This window comes from Theobroma umbraticum, unplaced genomic scaffold (genome assembly GCF_002168275.2).
Source record: "Theobroma umbraticum cultivar Fairchild unplaced genomic scaffold, ASM216827v3 scaffold_51.0, whole genome shotgun sequence".
NCBI lineage: Eukaryota > Viridiplantae > Streptophyta > Magnoliopsida > Malvales > Malvaceae > Theobroma > Theobroma umbraticum.
In genome coordinates this window covers 8,112,352-8,134,610 of record NW_018397260.1, presented here as the reverse complement: position 1 = coordinate 8,134,610, position 22,259 = coordinate 8,112,352, and the positions used below count along the sequence as shown (strand labels likewise).

Below are 22,259 nucleotides of genomic sequence, written 5' to 3'. Positions count from 1 at the left end.
ACATGACGTGTAACAACCTAATCATGGCGTGTAACATGTTTTTGTACATGACGTGTAACACCTTAACCATGACGTGTCACATATTTTTGTACATTACGTATAACAACCTAACCATGGTGTGTTACACGTTTTTGTACATGACATGTAACAACCTAACCATGGCGTATAACATGTTTCTGTACACGATGTATAACATCCTAACGTGTAATTTCATTAAGGATAATTTTATCTAATTTAGTTAAAAATAATTAAAATTATAAAGAAGACTATTTTTAAAAACATCTTATTTATAAGAGTTATTTTTTTAAAATGCCTCAAAAGTATATATATTTGAATTAAAAATAATAAAAAATAAAAATTTATTAAAAATAATTTAATAATTTTTTTTAAAAATATTATGTTTTAAAAAACTTATTCTCCACGTCCTATTTTGATTTCTTTCACTTTCACAATTGCTTTGCATGTATTTATTGTTTAGATGTTTAAATTGAACATAATAAAAAAATTAAATTTTATGTAAATTTATTAAAATAATTTCAATTTTTTTTAAATATTGTGTTTTAAAAAAACTTATTCTCTCGTCCTACTTAGATTTCTCTCACTTTCACAATCGCTTTGCATGTACTTGCTGTCTACTATTATTTTAACTATTAATGTCAATTTCAAACAGGGAATAAGATACGGGAAACAAGATAAGAGATTTGAAGTGAAACAACCGATGGAAACCTGATTCTTCTAATTATTATCTTATTTTTGTTCGATATATGATTTTAATTTATATAATAATTAAAAAGTAATTTTCGTTTCGCTCATCTTAAAATATAAAATCGAACATTTTTTTAAAAATTTCGCCTCATTTTCTTTCTTTTTATGGAAACGACAACAAGCTTTGATTCGAGAAAAACAGAAAAGGGTGCAAAATGCAAAATTAGCAATCATGATTAAGACATCAATCAGCCATAATGAATAGTCGCCCCCTTGTTGTTTCCTTAAGCAACAATCTTAGTGAAATTGGTCACTCACGTGCTTAAGGCTAATGACATGACTTGGGTAGTTCTACTTCCAACAGATATCATGTATTAATTTAAAAATAGTCAGGTAGTTCCACTGCTAACAGCGACATTAATTAAAAAAAGGTCTGAAAGGTGCAGTTGCTGCATGTCCATTTATGGAGGTTTACGACAGAGACCGGGCAAACCGCAAACGTTGATTTTGGGTGAAAAGAGAGTACTAACCGAGCTCGTTCTTCACGTTGGTTCTTTTTGGCCCGAAAAAAGGGGACTGCAAAGGATCTCATAATCGGAGGGTTGACAATCATCGCCTCTTAACCCAGAGAGGAAAGCTAAATTTTCTTTCCATCTCTTTCTACGTTGGAAATTATTTTTCAAGTCCCATTTTTCTTTTTCCCATAAAAAATCCGACCCGACGCTGAGACTGGTCGCAGTCGAGCGTAGGACGGGAGGTCGGAAACGGCCGAACGGGCGCCGGGCAGAGATTCTCTCCAATGGCTTTTCTTTTCTTTTATTTTAATGAGTGAATGGGCCGGAAATCACGTGGCTAGTGGGCCCAAACCAAGTTCAAATGGACCCCGGCTGGCCCACAAAGTGCCGAAGTTTAATTGGGTCGAACAAATGGAGGGACCTACTTTAGCATTAGGTTGTCAACCTTGAAAGAGAGTTTGTCTTTTTTTTTTTTTTTACTTTTACCGTTTGCATTTATGAAAATATTAAATTAAATTTACAGCTAAATTACCCCAAAAAGAAAAAGAGAGACACTCGTGCTTTCGGAAACTTAACGTTAAACCCATGGCAATGAATGGCGTCCACATCCAACAACAAGAAAGAATAACACTTAAACAAAAATGAGGCAGGCTAAAACCTGAGGGCCTTTCCTTTTTTCCATCAATAGAATCCCTTTCCTCTATTAGAATTAAAAGCATTACCCAGAGTTTACAATAAAAAAAATTTAACTACTATAAAAAGGAGGTCATGCAATGGGTTTTTAAAAAAGTCTCAAGTAAAAGTATACTACTAATAGTACCTTTTTTTTTTATTAAATGGAGAAAGGCCAATATTTTAACCAAAGGTTTTGAAAGCCGTGGGGGCCCAAGGGGCGTCGTGGCATGACTTCGGAACGACCACCCATTCGAATCAATAGCTTTTTCGGCAAAAAGTATCTTACAATATCCATTACTCATATTCACTCATCAAACACTAATATATACCAAAAAGAAGAAGAAACAGTCCTGAGTGTCAGGATTGTTCAAGCCGAGTGGGTTTAGCAGGTTTTACTACAGGGGTAAGCTTTTTGTTGGCACTCAATTTGTTGGTGCACTGTGCACTGTGCACTTGACCCCTACCCTCTGCCTCCAGTTAGAAATGTTTTCAAACCAAACAGCAGTATGACCAATCTTGATTGGGGCAGGAGGAGCAATGAAATAGGGAATGCGGGAGAGTGAACGAAGACTAGGAGCAGGCAGAGATAAGGTTAGGAATAAGTGGTGATATACTGATATTGATAGCCAAACATGTCCCATCTTTGACACTGTTAACATCTTTATTAGGCAAACAGATTACCTATGGTGCTTTCGCTTTAAGCATTAATTGTCTTTCATTGAAACCTCCTTGTCCTCATTCGTAAAAGAGAAAGCAAACATCAAGAAAACTAAAAAAAAACAAAAGTCCAGGGATTCAAGGGATAGATATAAAAACTAGGGAACCACCCCACCAACGGCTTTCTCCCTGCGGCCTGGGATCCCAAAACAGGCCGTTCTTTTATTCCTTACAATTTTTTCTTTTTTGCCCTTTTTCTTTACAACCACTGGATAGTTGAGAGAGACGTATCCAACCAAAAACCCTGCCTATTGTTTTAGCCCATTTAAAAGCATCTCTATCTAACGGACAAGTGATTTGTTTGGTCAACTGGATGATAGAGAACAAAAACAAAAGGGCATGAAAAACAGAGACTAAGAAGAATAATGGCTGCCTTCTTACATCTTAAAATGGAGCAGTTAAAGTTCTACTGAGAGTATTCTTTTTGGGAAGCTGAGCAGGAGCTGCCAACAACTGCGAAACAAGAGTGCAAAACGCATTATAATTATATCAACTGACTGTACCTTACCCTTTTAGAACCACAGGTCAAGCAAAACTGATATATCACCTTCTCTTGCTGCCTTCTAAGTTTAGCATTTTCTTCCAGTAAATGAGCAACTTCAAGCTCCAATTCATTTGTGTAAGCCTGAGGCACTCAAATTACAGGAACTCACAAAGAACGTCATGGGGAATACTCCAGGATCCAGTAATTGTCTTATTAGTAGAATTTTCATATCAGTTTCCTGGGCATGTTAGTGTGTGGGGGGGGAGAAAGTGAAAAGAGATTTTACCTGTTTTCTGGCTCTTGACCGAGCAGCTGACTCTCTGTTCTTCATCATGCGCTTATGCCGCCGATCGTTGGAATTTTCCTTGTTTTCTTTAGCCCTTTTAAGGCAGAAAGAAGGGAAAACTGCAGAAGAGCCAAACGCATGACAAGTAGAGTTGTGAGAGGAACCAAAAGTTGGAGTTCCAACGCCGGTACGACCATTGACTGCTGGGTTTGGCCTCACGGGATCTCCACTACTTTCCATGGATATGAAATCAGACCCAGAATTCAAGCTCAATAGGGTGCCAGGAGTGGGTGCTAGAGAGCCATAAAGGGTGGTTTCTTCAGCGAGGGATGTGTCGATGGAGACACTACCTCTTCTTGGAGGTTCTTTGTTGCAGGGCCTAGCCAAAAAGTCTTGAAAGATCATGCTAGGAAAGGTAGGGTTACTGGTTGTGGAGGAGAGGACAGTTCCTGCAGGGTGATCAGTTAGAGAAGCTAGGCTTATATCTTTCCAGACTTCTTCCATGGATTTTTTTGCTGACAGGTTAAGGGTATTTGAAGATGGTGATGAACAAGGTGCAGGGGAGGAGCAGGTGGAGGAGGATTTTGAAGGTGAACTACCACACCCTATGTAGCTGCTGCTATTATTGTTGTTTCCACCTGCTGATGCCCACATGCTTAACAGAGAAATGCGTAGGAGAGATAATGAGGAGATGGGAAAATCCGACTGAAGAGATGTCACGTCCTAGTGGCCTATGGTGTGATGCATAAATGTACCATGCTAAGTAATTTTTTCAAATTTTAAAGTTAAGGATACCAATCCTCATACTTGTACTACTTTTAGTATTAAACTTTAATAAGAGGACGAATGAACTTTTACGACATACCCTTTTTATATCGTATTTTGTAGGGAAAATTACACTTGGGTGTAATGGCATGCAAGTAAATTGTCAGCTGGCGGTCTTATCTAAAGTTTTTACCGTTGGATGTTTTTATGTGTAATTTATATATTTCAAGTGTATTCTGATACTTATTGTTAAGCCAAAAAAACACCTTTACTTGCTTTGGGTTTTAACATACCAAAAAAAACAAAATTTAGATCGACATGAATTGTACATAATAATTGAGAAAAATATATATCATGTCATAATATATATACATAACATTATAATAATTTGAACTTCTTTCATGATTATTTTTTTTTTAATTTTTAGATGCGGTTATATATCTAATTTATTTTCGTTTATATCTCAAAAAATTAGATTAAGACTAAAGCTACAGTTCGATGGTGTAGTCTTCTTGCACTTACAATAATTAAAGCATGTAAGAAATTGTTTCAAGTATCTTGTACACGATAGCTAAATCAATTATATATTCGATTAAAATACTATATACATTAGCTTATAATGAAATAACCAAACAAAAAATTTCACACATTTTATACATAATTGGCAATTGACAAGCATATTCTATTATAATAATATACATATCATTTTATAACACTAATATATACAATATTTACATTATAATATTAAAACATCTAAGAAACTATATATTAAAACATCTGAGAAACTATCATGTACACTGGAACTAATACATGTACATTTTACTATAAGAATATATATCTTATCACAATAATATGTATATTAGTCTATAGTAACTAAACATTTACAAAATTTATTATATCAATAGGTATATTACATTACAACCTGTGCCTATTTTTCTTGAAGGGTATTTTTGGTGATTCATTAATTTTTTTATTACACTAAAAAATTACTCATTGCACCATTAAATTATTTTTGTAAAAAAAATCACCGGACATTAATTTGTTTTTATTTGATTAGATACCCCAAATGTAATTTCCCAAATTTGTACTGGCCCAAGGAACCATTAATTTCTATTGTGATGTGCCAGAGCAATGGCTCAGCACCCATGCTTCTGCACAGTGTACGCGACCCCCCAAAAGCGAAAAGGAAACCAAGAATGGCAGCTGGAGAGGACTGTAAGCAATGAACGATGAGGCTGGCCAACTCTCCACTTGCCAGAAAGGGGTTGCAGAACTTTCGAAATGGAAACCTCCAGAGAGTCCGACTGATAGAAGATGTTCGGTTTTGGTTTCACAGTCACAGGGGGTGTGAAAGCATGTTATTGTTGCCCTCAACGTCCAGGGAAGGACCAGGGGTTCTAAAAAGATGATACCTTGACACCCACCATACAATTCGTTTATTCCTGGGATGGATCTTTTCTCTTTTCTTTTTTGGAAGCAACGATGAACTTAAGAATTTGCATTTGGTATCTTATGCCATTGATTTTGATAAATTTGTTCGCATCCACTGCTTAGCCTTTCGGTTAGATGAAATCTTATAGCAGAATGACCACTTAAAGCATGTTAATTTAAGAGACATACGAGGGAAAAAAATGTGATTTGACAGGATGGGTAGACATCTTTGTATGGATCTTTTCTTTTCCTTCTCTCTTTGTCTGTGTCCAAACTGTAAGAATTCCGGGTCTAAAACTAAGGTATCTGTGTGTTGTGACCACAGATAAATGTCACCTCAGCAAATGGACAATGAGTAGAAAGTTAGAACTCAGAACAACGCCCATGTTTGCTTTATTCTCCATAGAGAGAGAGAGAGAGGAGAGTTTGGGTGGGGGAAAGGAAGATAAAAGTGCTCGTTAAGTCTCTGTCACTAAAATGATAAGCATGGACAATTGAGTACCGGGCTGTCAATCCACGGCGGCCGTCTGCGCCTGGGACTGCAAGTTGCACTCGAGAGAGATTCCATTTAACAAAGCTCGCAAGTCTTAAACCATGTCACATTTCTTCTTTGCGCCTTTTGTCCTTCCACCACTTCTAACACTGCCCTTTAACTCTTTACAGTTCGACGAAAGCTTTTCTGTGTTTTATCCGCAAATCCGTACCTAAACACCTACTTCTGTCTTCTGCAAGTTTCGCACGGAACTAGAGCCATGGAGGATCAACGAGTTGGTTTCCATGTCATGTCCAATTGCCTATGGAAAACATAGAGAGAGGGAAAAACCAAAAACAGAAAAGACCGGGAACTGCGCAATAATGTCCGTCCCATTTCAAGTATTTTCTCTCTATTTTCTGTTAATTAACATATGAAATATTAAATTCAAGGAAATAAAAATTTTCTTAAAAATCGATAATGCATAGTTTTTGTAAGAATATTAATTGGATAGAACCCAAGAATGGAAGGTTAAAAGAACCCATAATCATCAAAGAATGTAAAACAAAACAAAAAAAAGAGACTACACAATTTACTGAAAGTAAGGATTAAGCAGTCACTAGTCCTTAATTTGGAAATTGAGCAGTTGAAACAGGTCCACTTTCATTGCAAAAGTTGGCTAACCATTAAAAGCTATGGTCATCTTGGATTTATGAGGTACATTTTGGCAGAAAGAAAGTTACATACAACATGAAAACTGTAACTAATGCTCTTTAAGGGGATGAAGAAATTAATGTATCCAGCTCTTCCCAGTTCCCAGTGACAAAGGAAACAAACACCCTGGTTCACCAAGTGGGGGATTCGATCTCCCTCTCTGCTCTCCTTTTATAAAATCCTTCCTGGTAGACACAGATGCCACAGTGAAAGAACGAGTCAGAGAGTCTTGTCAAATTGATGGTTGACACATTACAGCTGTCAGTTTTGAACTCTATCACCTTCATCAATTCCCCATGCTCAACTTGACAGTCTCTCACTGTTGGGTGATGACACGCCCTGCCACGCAGATGTCCAAATGTTACTCTCTCCTTTTATGTAAAATGAATGTACTACTAGAAATAATCACAGTGGATTATGGCGATTCTGAAATCCAGCCACTGTTTTTGTTAGCTCATTGGACAATGCGAGCAGCGATACATTGTACGTTCATGAGTAAGGGTAATTAATTAGACCTATTCAAGCATGAAATTTGAAGCCGACTAGAGGCACATCCAAGAGCCATCAACGACAATGGGAACTGCGGAAACACAAGCATGATAAAAAGTAATCGGAGAAGATGGGTAAATATTGCTGGAAGAGCATAAGAAAATAACTTAGGGAAAAAAATGTATAAAAGTATGTAGAATATATATAACTTAAGAATGTGAGGCAGGAACAAATCCAAAAAATGGAAAAACAAAAGAACTAGAAACCTAGATAGTTAATAAAACATTCTCAGCCATGTTTACGACAATTCCAATTCCTCTCCCCTGGAATGCTGCACCTGTCATCACTTGACCAAAAAAATAACACAGTCGTCCACTCCATACCAACAGCAAAACTATACAAACCAAACAGCCTCATAATTTCTTCCCCAGTCAATAACCTAACTCTTGTTTATATCTCACTTTCTTCTCTTTCTCTATCTTTCAAAGATAAATTTATGTATCTTTCTTATTGTTTGCCTCTAGTTGCCTCATCAAAACACCGTCAAAACTGAGTAAGACGATGGTGAAAATAAAAGAAAAAGGTGTCCCATCCCTTCTGAAGTAGCATCCACTCCTGTTGAATCAAAAAAAAAAAAAAAAAGCACACCATCCTGACCGGATTGTGCTTTTCTGGTGGTGTAGATCTATCAGTTTTGGTCCAAACATGTGTCTTCGGAACCCTCCCCATTGCAGAGTTGAGAGTGGCCAACCAGCTCGGATGGATGTCTTCCTGAGGTGTCCTCAGAATGAGGGTTCACATTACCTGCCTTACTTTGGTTAATAGACCCTTCCTTCACTGTAATCTGCTGAAAAGAACTTGCCAGCATATCAGAACTTGATGCACCTGGAGATAGTATGCCTGACTCTGTGGAAACCCGAGAAGGTATCCATTTCATCCACTCATTAAGCCTCCTCACTTTGTCATCCTGCAGATATTTCAATAACAGTCAAAACAAACCTGTAAAAAGAGCATCAGCCCGGCAATTTATTGCCAGTTTCTTGGACTCAATGCCACTGCCTACAAGACTAAAAGGTCATACAAGGATTTCCAGTCAACAAGAAACTTGATTGAAACTTAAAGCTAATTTTTAAAATTAATAAGGCATTTCCCTTGTTGCTTAATAATTATTGCAATGCTGAATATACCTGTACTTCCACAATAGTTGAACTCCGCAAGGAATCTAATATCAGCTGAATGTTGCTTGTCAAACTCTTAACCTGCAGAATAATCACCATAGAACAAACTTGATCTGCGCAGGGCACTCAAATGTTTTAAAAGGTTCATGAAGCATCAGATATATTATGGTACAAACATAAATATTAACAACACATCAACCAATAGTATGTATGAATGCTGGATAATCAAGAAACCACATGAGAAAAGAAAGAACAAGAGATTTAGTTATTTAGACATACAACCTTTGTAATGCTTCCATGAAAAAATAGTCAGATATATCAATCAATCAACAATTTAATGCAGATAGAAATCATTTAATGCTACCCCTCAGAAGATAATTGCGAACAGAATAGATGGTTTCTAAATCATTTTTTTTTAATTGGGGGAAGGGGATTCGAACCCTGCTCTTTAAGCAAAGAATCATGTACCAACCAATGAGCCAAGTGCTCGGATGCTTCTATATCATTTAAAAGCAGTATACATTTAACTAAACTACATTCCCCACTAAATCCTTGGTATTAACCCGCTCAGCAGGCTGCCTTAAAAAGGAGAGACGAAGGAGAAGTCAAAACAATGGTACAAACGAGACAATCAGAAAGTCTTTGCTACTTATTCTGAAAGGAACAGGCAGAATAAAACCATGTGTCTAAATCACTAAACAAATGAACCAAAAGACAACCTTATTATAGACCAGCTATTGCATACATGATACAACAATCAGATCTTCATAGCCAAAGATTAACTATTAAGGAGTCAGGATGAGAAGTGTCTATACAAAGTCATGACTGACTGATACAATACAAGGCATGTGGCACACTGTGACTGGTAGAAAGTCCAGCGAGACATAGATTAATCCAAATCATCATGACTAAGAAATCTACATATTAAACACTACTACAAAGTGTAATAAATTTCCTGGTATGACTGATACGAGATTCTACTTTCCCCAATTTATAGCAAAACGAATATCCTCTGAACCAACAATATAAGGAACCCACATTTAATTACCCAATGTTTTGAACTTCAGGTCTAGAATTTATTATGTGCAATTTCAGCTGGTATAAATTAGTTCTCCATATCATTAGCACAAAGACTCTTTCACTTTTGCCCATTCAACAGTCTTTCCATTTATAGAAGTCCAGCAACCAGAAAAGCTTAAACCCTAGTGACCCATTAGCATAGTCAACAAAGTGCCATCAGAATAAATGGGCAAAGTATTACCTCATATTTGATCTTAACAGAAATGCTGAGTTCATGGCCCACGAATAAAAAAATAGAATTGAAAGACACTGGTTACTGAGGATGAGTGCTTTAAAAACGGATCAATAAACATAAACTTCAAAGCAAGGATTAGCAAAACTAGTTGACCAATGACCACACTAAACATCCAGTTACAGGGAGAGGAACAAGATTATCACTCTACCAAACTTCATATGAGCTTCTGACAGGGTTTTAGACAACTTAAATACATAAAGGCTGGATAGCAGAGAACAATATTAACTCTGACTTCTATATCATGGTTCCCTCATTCGCAATAACCTTTTAACTAGCTTGCAGTTTAAGTCGGAAAAGAGCATGCAAAGATCACATGAACAGAATGAGAAATTGCTTAATCAAATCACAAATAACTTACTCGAGGAAATCCTGCTATTAAAGAAATGGGTACCCAGCCCTGATCATCCATGTTAGACTTCAAAAACTCATCTTTTACCAAATTAGCATCACTGCAGCAAAAAAAAATTAGACCATTAACGCAGAGGCAGTTTATTATAAGAGAATTCTCAAAAATAAGCCATTAGGTCAAACAAAAAGTCACCAAAATTAGCTGACAACGTGAAATTACCTGAAATAATAATCTATCTGATGTAATAACAAAGCAGGCAGAGGAAGTTCCGGAACAGGCATAATCATTGCAGGAGGTGGGGCATGGGTAAATAATGGCATACCCCTAAATGGCTCCATGGGCATTGTAGGGAAATATATAAACTCTGAAGAGAAGATAAAAATTACTTAACACCCACATGACAGAAAGAAACAAGCTCTTAATATATGAACGTACCAGGATATCCTATGGGATTCACAAATGGTCTCACAGGCTGAGGAGGAACAAAAGAATGAGCACTGGGTGGCGGAGGCCTTGGAAAGCCCCTTGGAGGAGCTCTCTGATGCTGTATATGACCATCTCTTCCATTGCCATAATTTCCACGATCCTGATCACGCCTGCCCCCATAATTGTTATGATAGCCACCATCTCCACGCGGTCCATAGTTGCCTCCTCTCCGAGAAGAATGCCTGTGATCATTGTGTGATTGAGACGCAAACCCTCCGACTGGTCTGTTTTCCCAATTATTGCTCCTGTATTGAGGGTCTCTCATGGAAGGATCCGGCATTGCTGGAACATAATTACCATAACTATTTGGAGGGATTTGTAAAACTGGAAATGGCGGTGGCGGCGGTGGTGGTGGCGGGTGTTGATGAGAAAAGCCACTCTGTGGAGGCCCACTAGCAGAGTTATTGCCTCCACCACTGCCACCACGCTTAGAAGACCTTTGCCGACCTGACATTGTACGGTTTGGTGTTGAAGTCGGATTTGCATTACTAGTACCTTGCTTCTGAGTTGATTGGGGTATTACCGGTCCCTATTATTACCACAAAATTACAGTCAGCTTTTATTTAATTATTAATTAATAACTAAAATAAGAAGTCATTCTGTGTTCGGTTGCATAACAAGAAATAAATATGGCAAGTAAAGAGATTCTTTTCCCTTTCCTGTTCTCCTAGTTTAATACGCATATAAATTAACAAGGGCAAAATGAAAAGAATTTGAACAAACCTGAGAAGTAGAAAGCGATCCATCAGGAACAGTCTTGGAAGAAGAGTCAGCTAATGATTTGGGGGAAGCCCTGGCGGCTTCAGATAAAGCAGGCCAAGACGCAGCTCCCATTACGGGGCTCACCTCAACGACGCCATTTGAAGGCTTGTTCCAAGCCGGCTTCTTGGACCGAGCAGCCGCATTGTTGTTGCTATTCGAATCAGAACCACCGTCGGCGGCCAAGTTATCCGGCGGAGGGGAGGAGGAGGAGGAGGAGGAGGAAGCCGCTTTCGAAGGGGAGCAATCTGAAAAAGTTGTTTGCTCCGGTAGGGAAGCGACGGGGGGTGAGGTTGCTGATGATGGCGAAGAAGGGGTATGATGAACGGCTAAGATTGATTCCGACTCGCCTCGAACAACTTGAGCCCAAGGAGAAGGCAAATTTTTGCGGCGGAACTGAGGGCTGTTGAGACCACCGTCGCGTGGAGAAGAAGAATCAGCGGTCATAGCCATTCGGAAAATTAGGGTTTTTTAAAACTCAAAACAAAATTGTATCGGAAAACGGAAAATCGGTGTCTATCGCACAACACATTAATATTTAATCGGTTAATCAAAATCCTTCCTTAATTAACCTCGAAACGCATACCAACGACGGAAGCAGCGAGAGACAGAGCATTTAGGGTTTGTTTAAGGAGAATGCAGGAATCTGATGGGGAAGGATGACGGATCTAACACGTGAAACGCACGAGCGAACCGCCGAATTACCAAAGCACCGAAGGCTGTGTTGCGTTGTTTAGGTTTCTTTCCTTCCTTTCTCTTCTCTCTTTTTTATTTATTACTTTGTGTTTTTGTTTGGCCTTGTTTTTCCTTTTTTTTTTCCTTTCTTTTTATATAATTTCTTTTCCTTTGGGGTTTGTGCCTTTTTGGGCTTTGTTTTCAGGAGCAAGGGAACGGAAGCTGCAGGTTTTGTTATGGAAACACGGAAATTACCAAAACGACACCTCTCTCCCTCTGTCTCTCCTCTCGGGGCTCAGCTTGTTTGTTCCTAACCCACCAACGATACGCCACCGTTTTGTAGTCATTGAAAAAAATTGAAAGGACAAGAATTTAGTTTGGATTTTAGGAGTGCTTTTGTGAATAATTAATTTTATATTATCAAAATGAATTGGTAATTTTATGCAAAATCCTGAGGTTGTTAAAGGGAATCCAATTTTGGGAATCTAATTTCCAACTTTGACTTGACTTTTTGGCAATGCATTTGGTCAGTTTCAATTATATATGTCTTTATGTATATCTCCAACAGCTTAATTTATATATTCTGAAGAAATGTCAAATATATTTTTTAATATTTGAAATATGAATAGGAATTTAATTTTAGTTTGGTTTCACATTGAAGTCGAGAGAAGGAATATTTGTCATCATTAAGGTAATATACAAATTTATAAAAATTTATTCACTTTTTATCTTCATATATTCAATTGTATATACATTTGCTCCTAGGAGAACAAGTGTGGAAACATAAATAAAAAGTAAACAAATGGGTATGAGATCATCAAATAGTTTTTATTTGACATAATTTTTGATAAATTGTTAAATTATGTAAAAAAATGTAAATAAGTTTTTATTATTTTATTATGTTTAATTAAGTCTATATATTTTTATTTTTAATCAAATAAACTTTCATAATTAATAATTAATTAACTATTATTAATTAATATAATATTTATTATTTTTATGTCAATGTGGCATTGATGTTGCGTTTATGTAAATAATAACACATGACATATGCTACATCAGTATATCATTTTATCATCCAACATGATATATTAACATAATATATTAATATCACGTAACATAAAATGATAAAATTACATTTTAATTAAGTCAATCATTAATTATTGTAACTTATTTAATTAAAAAAATATAAAAATATTTTTGTCCCAACATAAAAATATAAAAGTTTGATTGAATGTGTTAAAAAAATAAAAATTTATTTTAAATTTTTAAATAATTTAATTTTTAAAAAATATTATTTTTTTAATTTAAAATTTTTATTAAAATTTTTTGTTAAAGTGCAAATTAGTAAAAATTCTTTAAAGTTCAAAGGAGTGGATCAAGAAGATAAAGGATGGGACCGAAACAGCTCAAGCTTGGTCTGAACTCAAGGGTGCTTTGAGTCCGTGACCAGCCCGGGAGTTGGAAGCCTAAGAAAGCTTTTAGATGTCTAATAGTTATTGGACCAGGTCCAATTTTAGAACCATGGTCAAGTCTAGTAAGTTTTCAACTAATTCCAATCTACTAATCTAAAGTGAGATGATTTTTTTTTTTTGTTTTTGGCAAACTACTGAAAGACAAATAAATATATTAAAGATATAAACAATCCAACAAAAAAGAAATAATCGTATGCGAATAGTTTAAGTAGTGAGTGTCTCGTGTCTTTTAATTAATTTGTTCGATTTGATTTCATTGAATTAATTACCTAAAGTCTCTTTTGATATACATTATTTTTACCTTTTATGACTTTTTTCTTTTATCCAAATATTAGATGTGGAGAGAGAATCAAGTTCACCTAAAGTTTTTTTATTTAAATGTATTAATTAAACGGAACAAAATTATAAATTTATAAAGCTAATATCTTTATTGATTCATTATATATATAAAATTAAAAGTAATAAAAAATTTGTGTTTATTTAAATTCAAAATGGAGCCTCAATCTCATAAAAAAAATCATATAACATACACGAGTAAAGTGAATTAGTGAATTAAATCAGACGGAGCAAGTATTTAATTTGATGGAGTAGGCTTTAGTTTTTATGTTTCTCTTAACTTGATTATCAGTTTATCAAATCTTTTTTATATTCATACTTTTTTTTTGAATTAACTAATTAAACTCCATATGAACCATGGGAGATAATTTCAATTCTAAATTTGATAAAAAAAAACTTAAATATCTATAACATACTTAAAAAAAAATTTAATTTTTTTTATTTTATCAGTTGCCAATTAAAAAGGTATTCACGTAAAAACTTGAAGAAAAGTTTTTAAAATTCTTGAACATTAAGTTAGGGGCTTGACATGTGATAAATTGAGAGTCAGAAGAATTTTATCATAAATTTGTTGATTTTTTCAATTTTTAACACGTGGATTCTTTGACCCGTGTGTAACGCACGGCTCATAACTCTAGTTCTTGTGGAACCAAAAATGATATGCCGTCATCACAAGGACTTATATACTCTTGTATGAGATGATTCCATACGGCAATTTCTTCGGAATTTCAAGAAGGGAACCGACAGAAAATTGAAGGTCAGAGATGTCCATAAATATGTGTAGGACCGTAGGCCCCTTATTCAACCATTTCTTATCAACTCGACTTTTGTAGGCCCCATATTCAACCATTTCTTAGCAACTCGACTTTTGGAAAAAATGCTAGGAGGAAAGGCAGAGACGATGACATGGATGCAGAGCTCTTTGCAGAATGCCCATGTCCTTTTAACTTAAATAAGTTCATCTTAAGGCAGAACAAGTAGAGTCGTGGAGTCGTGAAACTTATTTAACTTTTGCAGAATTCTCATATTTTTCACTGTAAATGTTATTAAACTAACGTGGTTCTCCACCAGAAAATGGCTGAAGCCCACGAGTCACACAAGGCTCATGGTCATAGTGACCATCCCATTAATAAAAAGGGTCGTTTGACCTCAGGGAAAAGACTTTGAAAGCCTAATAGCCAGCGTCAAGTGGAGAAGTATGAAGAGCACTCAACTACCCAACTTTTGTAGTGGTCTTCGTTCCACGAAATTGCACTTGAATTACACCCCATCTTTCATACTTCATACGAAGGAATCATCCTTTTTTTCTATGTATTTGGTTGTTAAACAATTGTCTGTTAGGAACAAAAAATAAAAGCATTAAGTCCCGGCCTCTACTCGTTCGTTGTCTCCCTGACACTCGCTATAAATACCACCCTCCCTCTTACGTTTTACATTCAATACAGGCTCTGAGCTTTCTCTCTTTCTCACTCACTCACTCACTTTGCTTGTTTGTGTGTTCGTACGTTTCTATCTTTTCGTCCGCATGGCTGTGGAAAAGCCGAACCACACGCAAACGGTACCAGGGTGGGCGGCTTATGATTCCTCTGGCAAGATCGCCCCTTACATCTTCAAACGAAGGTAGCATGTTTTCACAAAATTAGTTTTCACTTTTCACTATCTTTCGTTTAGTAGGATTAACTGTTGCTAACCATGGAAGAGGCGAATATGAACAGGGAGAATGGCGTGAACGATGTGACCATTAAAGTTTTGTACTGTGGGATCTGCCACACTGATCTCCATCACGTTAAGAACGACTGGGGCATAACCATGTATCCCGTTGTTCCTGGGTAAAGAATCTCGACCCTTTTTCAGTTGTTTTTTCCTTGGGCGGGGGGAAGGGTTGATGAATTAGTTTAAGAATCTGAAGGTCTAAATTCTTAATTATCACGTTTATTATTATTATTTTTTGAAAGGCCACGTTTATTACTTGACTACTAGCAGTACTTCTAGATTCTTTTATCATCGTTGTTATTGTTTTATATTCTATCCTCTCTCTCTGTGGAGGTGGGAGGAAGTGGCTGCTCTTTCGACAAATTTCAGAGTTTAGCCACTTCAGTCTGAAGTAATTTTCTTTTTGACTAAAATGGCCTTAACATTGACCAAACAATGTAATTAAACAAAAAAACAAAACTGTAAATTGAAATTGAATCTTGAATCTTTTGGTTATGGGTTAATGGTTACTTGTGCAGGCATGAAATTACTGGGGTGATCACCAAGGTGGGAAGCAATGTCAAGAATTTCAAAGTAGGAGACAGGGTAGGGGTTGGGTGTTTGGCAGCATCCTGTTTGGAATGTGAGTTCTGCAAAAGCTCGCAGGAGAACTACTGTGATCAGATCCAGTTCACCTACAACGGCATTTTCTGGGACGGTAGCATTACTTATGGTGGATATTCCAAAATGTTAGTCGCAGATCACAGGTCAGTAGTTTATCAGAGCCAGAAAAAGAAAGTTTCTTTATGTGGAATTGGATGATTACTTATTTTGGGATATTTGTTGTGAAGGTACGTGGTCCATGTGCCAGATAACCTGCCAATGGATGCAGCAGCGCCGCTGTTGTGTGCCGGGATCACCGTCTTTAGCCCCATGAAAGATAGCCAGCTACTCGAGTCACCAGGGAAAATGGTGGGAATAGTTGGTCTAGGCGGTCTTGGTCATGTTGCTGTCAAAATGGCAAAGGCATTTGGTCATCACGTAACCGTCATCAGCACCTCTCCATCAAAAGAAAAGGAGGCTAGACAGCGTTTGGGCGCAGATGGTTTCATAGTTAGCACGAATGAAGAACAAATGCTGGTTTGTTTCTCTTAAATTTCTGCTTGTTTCACGAGGGAACTATGAGATTTCACTTTGTAGAGACTTTTTCCAAGGTTTTTGAATCTGGTGGGTTTTATGTTCACAGAGAGGTAAGAGAACGCTAGATGTTATCTTGGACACAGTTTCAGCCAAACACTCACTAGGACCGATTTTGGAACTACTCAAAGTAAATGGGACTTTAGTGGTTGTGGGGGCACCAGACAGGCCAATGGATCTTCCTTCTTTTCCATTAATATTTGGTACACCTTTCCCATTTGTCTTGTCCACATAGATAGACAATGAGAGGACAGAAAACTAAACAACTTTTTCCCCGTTTTCCTCCATATCTATTCCAGGGAAGAGAGCAGTGAAGGGGAGCATGACAGGCGGCATGAAAGAGACCCAAGAAATGATGGATGTGTGTGGCAAGCACAACATCACATGCGATGTAGAGCTCATCGAGCCAGATCAAATCAATGAAGCCCTGGATCGCCTTGCGAGAAACGATGTTAGATACCGTTTTGTAATCGACATTGCTGGAAGGTCTAAGCTTTAGAGATTCAGGATCACTGGTTTTCCTACCTCTTCCTTTGGCAAGCGACACCTACAATTGCCAATCACCACCAGCTGTTTAATGCTCATCTTCACGAAATGCTTGCTTTGTAACGTTTAGTAGTATTATAATTTCTTTGTTTGCTTTTAGTATTATTCGGGCAAACTAGAAGAATCTATCCCTGTAAAATCAGGCTTGAGCATTTTGGCATGCTATGCAGAGTCCAACCGATGAGCTGAAATGAACAGGGCAACCCACCAGAAACAACCCTACGCATTTCAAGGCTTAGATTTGAACTCGGACTGTCCTCTAGGGCTTCTCCAATCTTACTCACGCAGTTCATTATTTATACATGTACAAGAACAAAAGCTAAAAAAACCCGCCATTTCCCACACCATCATGCCTTTTGGCCTATCAATGACCAAGCTACAAAAGAATCCACTTGGAATAATTAATCAAACTTCTTGAATATGATATCAATTTGACATTTTTCTTTGAGAAATTAAATCCTCTGTCTTAATTATTTTTCAATAAAAAAAATAAATCAAACGTCATTTATTAATAATAGTGCCTACTTTTCCACCACAAATCATTTGCAGGTCCTTTCAAGGCTTAGAGCACTCTCCTATTGAAGAATTTTGTTTTTCATTAATCGCTGCAAGCATTAAGAAACATCAATCATCATAGGGGTAGTAGGAATACTACTTATCTTTCTCCTTCTGCTGCAACTTGCAAGCATCTCTTCGGTTTCCCCTCCTTTGTCTGTATATTATTTTTATTGGAGAAGATGACCTTTCAAGGGGATCATAGTCCTACAATTGTTTTTTTTCTTTGGCCAGGATAGAATAAATCCTTTCACCAAGTCCTCCAAATTTTCCCCAGAGAAAAAGGGACAAGGACCCTATGATTTATCACAAAATGTTATCATCCCAATGCTTAAGATTTTCCCAATTTCGAATATCTTTCTGCTGAAGATGAGATATTATTGTATTTTGTTTGGAAGCCATTGACCAGGGGAAAATCGTCTCTATCATACACGATGATTCATCGTGAACATCATCCATATATAAAAAGCTAAAAATAGTTAGATAAATCAAGTAGGACAAGGATATGTATCTTCCAGTGGCTTCTGCTAGCCCTCTTGTCAAAATTAGGTGGTAATGTTATATATGGAATCAATTTTTTTTGCTTAAATGCCAATATTAACCACCAAAAATATAATTATAATAGTATATATATATATATATATATATATATATATATATCAAGTGGGATATTGTTTTGGGTTATGTTTTTAACCTATACATCATCCATAGAATTTAACCAATGAGATTAGGGAGTTATTACATACATAACCCTATTATGATTTGTTCAAAATAATTAATAAATTAATATGATAAATAAATAAAAGCATAAGTTATTATTTTTATAGAATTTAAAGTTTTTCATGTTTAATAAAATTTACTCTGTCTTTCAAAAAAAAAAATTACTCTCTAAATATGACATAATTATGGAGATGCAAAGCTTCCTATATATATGTCATTAGCACTTGATTTGATAAAATAATGATGGGAGGTCCAAACAAGCATAGTTTTAATTAATTACGTGGCCAATTCCTGATCTCGTATTTGATATAAAATCTTCATCTTGTCCATATCAAGATGAGGAGAAGTGGAAGCAAGAAATTCCCGAGGGCTAAATTTGAACTAGGAAAGCAATCATTAAGCTCTCCAAATGACTAGTTATTTTGGCAAAGTTTGCGCGTATACATGGAGTGTTCCCATAGGGGGCAAACAAGTTCTTGAACTGGACAACAAAGCGAAGAAGGTAACGGCTTAGCCATATTATTATTTTCATCTCAAATAAAAAAAAATCAGTAATATTTTCATTATTATCAGCTCCTTAGAACGGATCTAAATGATCAACAAATTAATTAACTATTAACATTGTTTTATGTGTTCTCTGTACGTTAATTTTAAGAAAATTTATCTGTTAAATTTAGATACGAATTCAAGAATTTTTTCAAGTGGTGTCATAATTAATAATAATTAAAAAAAATAGATTTATTAACATTATTAACTACATAAAATTTAACAGAAATAGTATAATTAGCAGGGATTGTGATCTAACACCACTTATATCAACACAGATCCGCTCCTAGTCAAATTATTAACAGTTTGAGAAATGTGTTGCATTTTCCATCTACTTGGCCAAGTCATTAAGTTCTTATCTAATTGAAGCTTAACGAAAGCAAAATGGTTTTCCTCTCTGAATTTGTTCTAATCACACGCTCCTCTTAATCTTATATTTCAATCTTGAAAATATCTAAAATGCTAATATTTAATCAATAAAATAAATTTTGATGATATAATAAATGATTTATGGGTTTTTACGCATTAAATTATTAAAATTATAGTATATATATAAGATACCAAAAAAAAAGAGATAATTTGTAATCTTATCAACTTCCTAAAATAAACATCAATATATGGTAATTGAAAACCTCTATAATTGAATATTTTTATTGTATATACTCCAACCAAAGGGACAGGCAAAACACAAAAATTTGGTGTTACAAATATCCTTAATGAACCATGACTCATGATCCAGTCATCTATTCTTATTTAGATCATGTGCTTAATTCAAATATTACGTTGCATACTTAAATTCTCTCTTTTTACACTGAAAGACTATGTCATCAATTTTTTTTTTTTATGATACGTACACTAATTGAAAGGATAATTATTGTTATTAAAAATTAGACTTGTTAAAATAGTAAAATCCAGAAAAGCTTGAACTATGAAACATAAATGATACATGCATGATAATCCAGAAAAGGTTGAGAACGCGTTGTCTAACTTATAGGGTTAGAAAGCAAGATTTACCAGAAAGGGAAAAATAATGCAAATAAAAGAAAAAAAATAAACCGATAAGATTTTATTTGGATGAATAAAAAAGAAAAAAAAAATTAATAGCGTATGAAGCAACTTCAATAGTCGTAACTTCCGAACTTTGCCGCACTGTTAGAATTAGGCAAGCTTTGTCTCGAGACATTCCACGTAGATTAACAACCGTGTCAGGGACGCAATCGTGGGACAAAAGCTATAACGATTTCTAGCGTCGCTCTACTTCTTTTTTTGTTTTATAATATAAAATCTTCTCGTCAGGCCATCCAACTCTTATATTTGCTATGCAATCTGATGATGATCTGATTCATCGAAACTTTTTCAAAACGGGAAGCGTTGGTGTTGAAGAACATGTCTCGAGGGAGAAAGATGATCCGGCCAGAGGTGAAATCAGGTCAGTGTTCCAGGAATTCGGTTTGATAAATCTTAAGAGCTTGTGTGTTTTCCATTCTTTTGATTACAAGGCGTGTGTTCATGGTTTTTGTTGCCCTCCGAATCTGTTCTAGCAATGGAGCATGGCGGGTTTGGTTTGATACTGATTGTGGAAAACCTTATTGGGTTTGTGGCTTTTGTTTGTTATCTCAGGCAGATTGCAGATGCAGGGTGGAGGTAACTTGAGCGGCAAGACAAACGTGAATGAAGAGTACGAGGAAGCTTTCAGGACAAAGTCTTATGTTGAAATGTGGAGCCAGGTTCATGGTCAACTGGAAAAAACTAGCTTTGATAGACTCCCTTCATCATCTTCTATTCCTTATCAGATAAACCTGTCCGAGTACCTGCTTAAACCAAGGGAAGAAACGCTAGACAAGATAGAGAGCTTGAATTGTCATCAACTTCTTCTTGATTACTTTGAAGCTGGCTTGGAAGCTTGCAATCTATGTGAATTACTCCTCCGAAGCATCCAGCAGATGCGCCTTTATTATCGGAAAATTAGAAGGGTGATCAAGATAAGCGAGGGGATGCAAGGTTTTTCAGATGAGCAATGCAGCGTTATACTAAAGGAGCTGGCTGGATTTGCATCACTTAAAAATCCATTATCGATTATCAGTCCAGTGCAATTCAGGGATATTCATGAGACTAACGTGGATTTGTTCCATAAATTAACATCAAAAGGCAAAAAGATTAAAAGGCAAGTGAAATCTAGAAGAATCTCCAAAAAAATAGGGGGTCTTTGTCTAGTAATTTCTAATACTAGTCTCGTAATTTCCATGATGGTACTTGCATTCCACAGCATGGTTGGAATTGTAGCAGCACCGGGGCTTGCAGCCTGCTGCTTCGGCATAAAGAAGAAGAGAAGAAGCAGGTCATCCGATAAGCAAGGACTTAAGACAAGCTCGCTCGAAAGACTTGGTGCGCAGCTTGAAATCTCAGCCAAAGGAATTTATATTTTGATCAATGATTTTGATACCATGAGCAGATTGGTATGGAGGCTGCACGATGAGATAGAGCACCGAAAAGCTATAGCTAGTATGTGCATTAGAAATGGGAAAGTTGAGCTGCTGAAGGAGGTGGTAAGAGAATTCTCAATGCACGATTCCAGCTTCTTGGAGCAGTTGCAAGAGCTTGAGCAACATACTCAACTATGTTTCCACACAATTAACAGATCGAGAAGGCTCGTTATACAAGAAATAATCGATGCCCAACCATAGTCAGTGCTATTCAAGGAGAATGCTTTTATCGTGCTTTTCAAGGAGAATACTTTTGTCGTGCTTATAGAGTTTCGTAAAGACAGTGATCTTGGCGTAAGTGCCAGGAAGGTTGAAATCTGTACAATGACTCGGACACTTCCGCGGCTTTACAATCATCAAGGTAAAGGAAATTGACAGATCTGCCTCAACTTCTTTACCCTCCGTTTTCCTGCTACAGAGTTAAGCAATTGCTAGTTAATCAAATAGCCAGTTCTTTTATTTCCTTGCAGAGCCAAGGATTGTCTCATTCTTTGTCTTTGTAAATATACAGGGCAAATTTTACTTTACAATCTGAATGTAATTTCTGCATTGAGAAGTTTGCATGGCTTATCATGCTCATTCTTTTTGTCTCTGTAAATGTAATACCATTGCATTGAGAAGTTGAAAAAGGTTTAGAGTTTCATGTTTTACCTTTAGCTCCGATTGAACTACTGTTTGTAAGAAATGCTTCTCA

General features: G+C 36.2%; 4 protein-coding genes across 5 annotated transcripts; 2 read left to right on the top strand and 2 right to left on the bottom strand.

Moving 5' to 3' along the window:
• Positions 1-1,919: 1,919 nt before the first annotated feature.
• On the bottom strand, positions 1,920-4,208 carry LOC110417006 (bZIP transcription factor 27-like). Its single transcript, XM_021429165.1, has 3 exons — positions 3,383-4,208; positions 3,160-3,237; positions 1,920-3,065 (listed from the first exon to the last, which is right to left on the bottom strand). Exons 1-3 carry the CDS (start codon positions 4,034-4,036, stop codon positions 2,997-2,999), a joined length of 801 nt encoding a protein of 266 aa, XP_021284840.1. The 5' UTR covers positions 4,037-4,208; the 3' UTR covers positions 1,920-2,996.
• Positions 4,209-7,433: 3,225 nt separating this feature from the next.
• LOC110416542 (la-related protein 1C-like) lies at positions 7,434-12,188 on the bottom strand. The gene is made up of 6 exons (XM_021428549.2): positions 11,305-12,188; positions 10,531-11,110; positions 10,315-10,459; positions 10,105-10,195; positions 8,441-8,512; positions 7,434-8,220 (listed from the first exon to the last, which is right to left on the bottom strand). Exons 1-6 carry the CDS (start codon positions 11,791-11,793, stop codon positions 7,942-7,944), a joined length of 1,656 nt encoding a protein of 551 aa, XP_021284224.1. The 5' UTR covers positions 11,794-12,188; the 3' UTR covers positions 7,434-7,941.
• Positions 12,189-15,098: 2,910 nt separating this feature from the next.
• LOC110416303 (putative cinnamyl alcohol dehydrogenase 6) lies at positions 15,099-17,825 on the top strand. The gene is made up of 6 exons (XM_021428264.2): positions 15,099-15,446; positions 15,542-15,655; positions 16,058-16,285; positions 16,370-16,658; positions 16,765-16,918; positions 17,015-17,825. Exons 1-6 carry the CDS (start codon positions 15,352-15,354, stop codon positions 17,212-17,214), a joined length of 1,080 nt encoding a protein of 359 aa, XP_021283939.1. The 5' UTR covers positions 15,099-15,351; the 3' UTR covers positions 17,215-17,825.
• Positions 17,826-20,260: 2,435 nt separating this feature from the next.
• On the top strand, positions 20,261-22,215 carry LOC110416302 (transmembrane protein (DUF677)). 2 transcript variants are annotated; one of them, XM_021428263.2, is made up of 3 exons: positions 20,261-20,511; positions 20,703-21,246; positions 21,349-22,215. In XM_021428263.2, exons 1-3 carry the CDS (start codon positions 20,469-20,471, stop codon positions 21,764-21,766), a joined length of 1,005 nt encoding a protein of 334 aa, XP_021283938.1. In that variant the 5' UTR covers positions 20,261-20,468; the 3' UTR covers positions 21,767-22,215. The 2 variants fall into 2 exon arrangements, with proteins under 2 accessions (XP_021283938.1, XP_021283937.1); XM_021428262.2 differs by having other exon boundaries at positions 20,266-20,511; positions 20,703-22,215.
• The last annotated feature ends 44 nt before the right edge of the window (positions 22,216-22,259 follow it).

What these genes read in the sequence shown, in the direction of transcription:
- LOC110417006 (XM_021429165.1), bottom strand. Translation starts at nt 4,036, where the DNA reads ATGTGGGCATCAGCAGGTGGAAACAACAATAATAGCAGCAGCTACATA. An exon ending in GGTCAAGAGCCAGAAAACAG is followed by an intron (nt 3,238 to 3,382) that starts GTAAAATCTCTT and finishes TGAGTGCCTCAG; the next exon opens with GCTTACACAAATGAATTGGA. An exon ending in TTAGAAGGCAGCAAGAGAAG is followed by an intron (nt 3,066 to 3,159) that starts GTGATATATCAG and finishes CTTGTTTCGCAG; the next exon opens with TTGTTGGCAGCTCCTGCTCA.
- LOC110416542 (XM_021428549.2), bottom strand. Translation starts at nt 11,793, where the DNA reads ATGGCTATGACCGCTGATTCTTCTTCTCCACGCGACGGTGGTCTCAAC. An exon ending in CAGATAGATTATTATTTCAG is followed by an intron (nt 10,196 to 10,314) that starts GTAATTTCACGT and finishes TTTTTGCTGCAG; the next exon opens with TGATGCTAATTTGGTAAAAG. An exon ending in CAACTATTGTGGAAGTACAG is followed by an intron (nt 8,221 to 8,440) that starts GTATATTCAGCA and finishes AAATATCTGCAG; the next exon opens with GATGACAAAGTGAGGAGGCT.
- LOC110416303 (XM_021428264.2), top strand. Translation starts at nt 15,352, where the DNA reads ATGGCTGTGGAAAAGCCGAACCACACGCAAACGGTACCAGGGTGGGCG. An exon ending in CCTTACATCTTCAAACGAAG is followed by an intron (nt 15,447 to 15,541) that starts GTAGCATGTTTT and finishes GAATATGAACAG; the next exon opens with GGAGAATGGCGTGAACGATG. An exon ending in TTCTTTTCCATTAATATTTG is followed by an intron (nt 16,919 to 17,014) that starts GTACACCTTTCC and finishes TATCTATTCCAG; the next exon opens with GGAAGAGAGCAGTGAAGGGG.
- LOC110416302 (XM_021428262.2), top strand. Translation starts at nt 20,469, where the DNA reads ATGTCTCGAGGGAGAAAGATGATCCGGCCAGAGGTGAAATCAG. An exon ending in CCGGCCAGAGGTGAAATCAG is followed by an intron (nt 20,512 to 20,702) that starts GTCAGTGTTCCA and finishes TTGTTATCTCAG; the next exon opens with GCAGATTGCAGATGCAGGGT.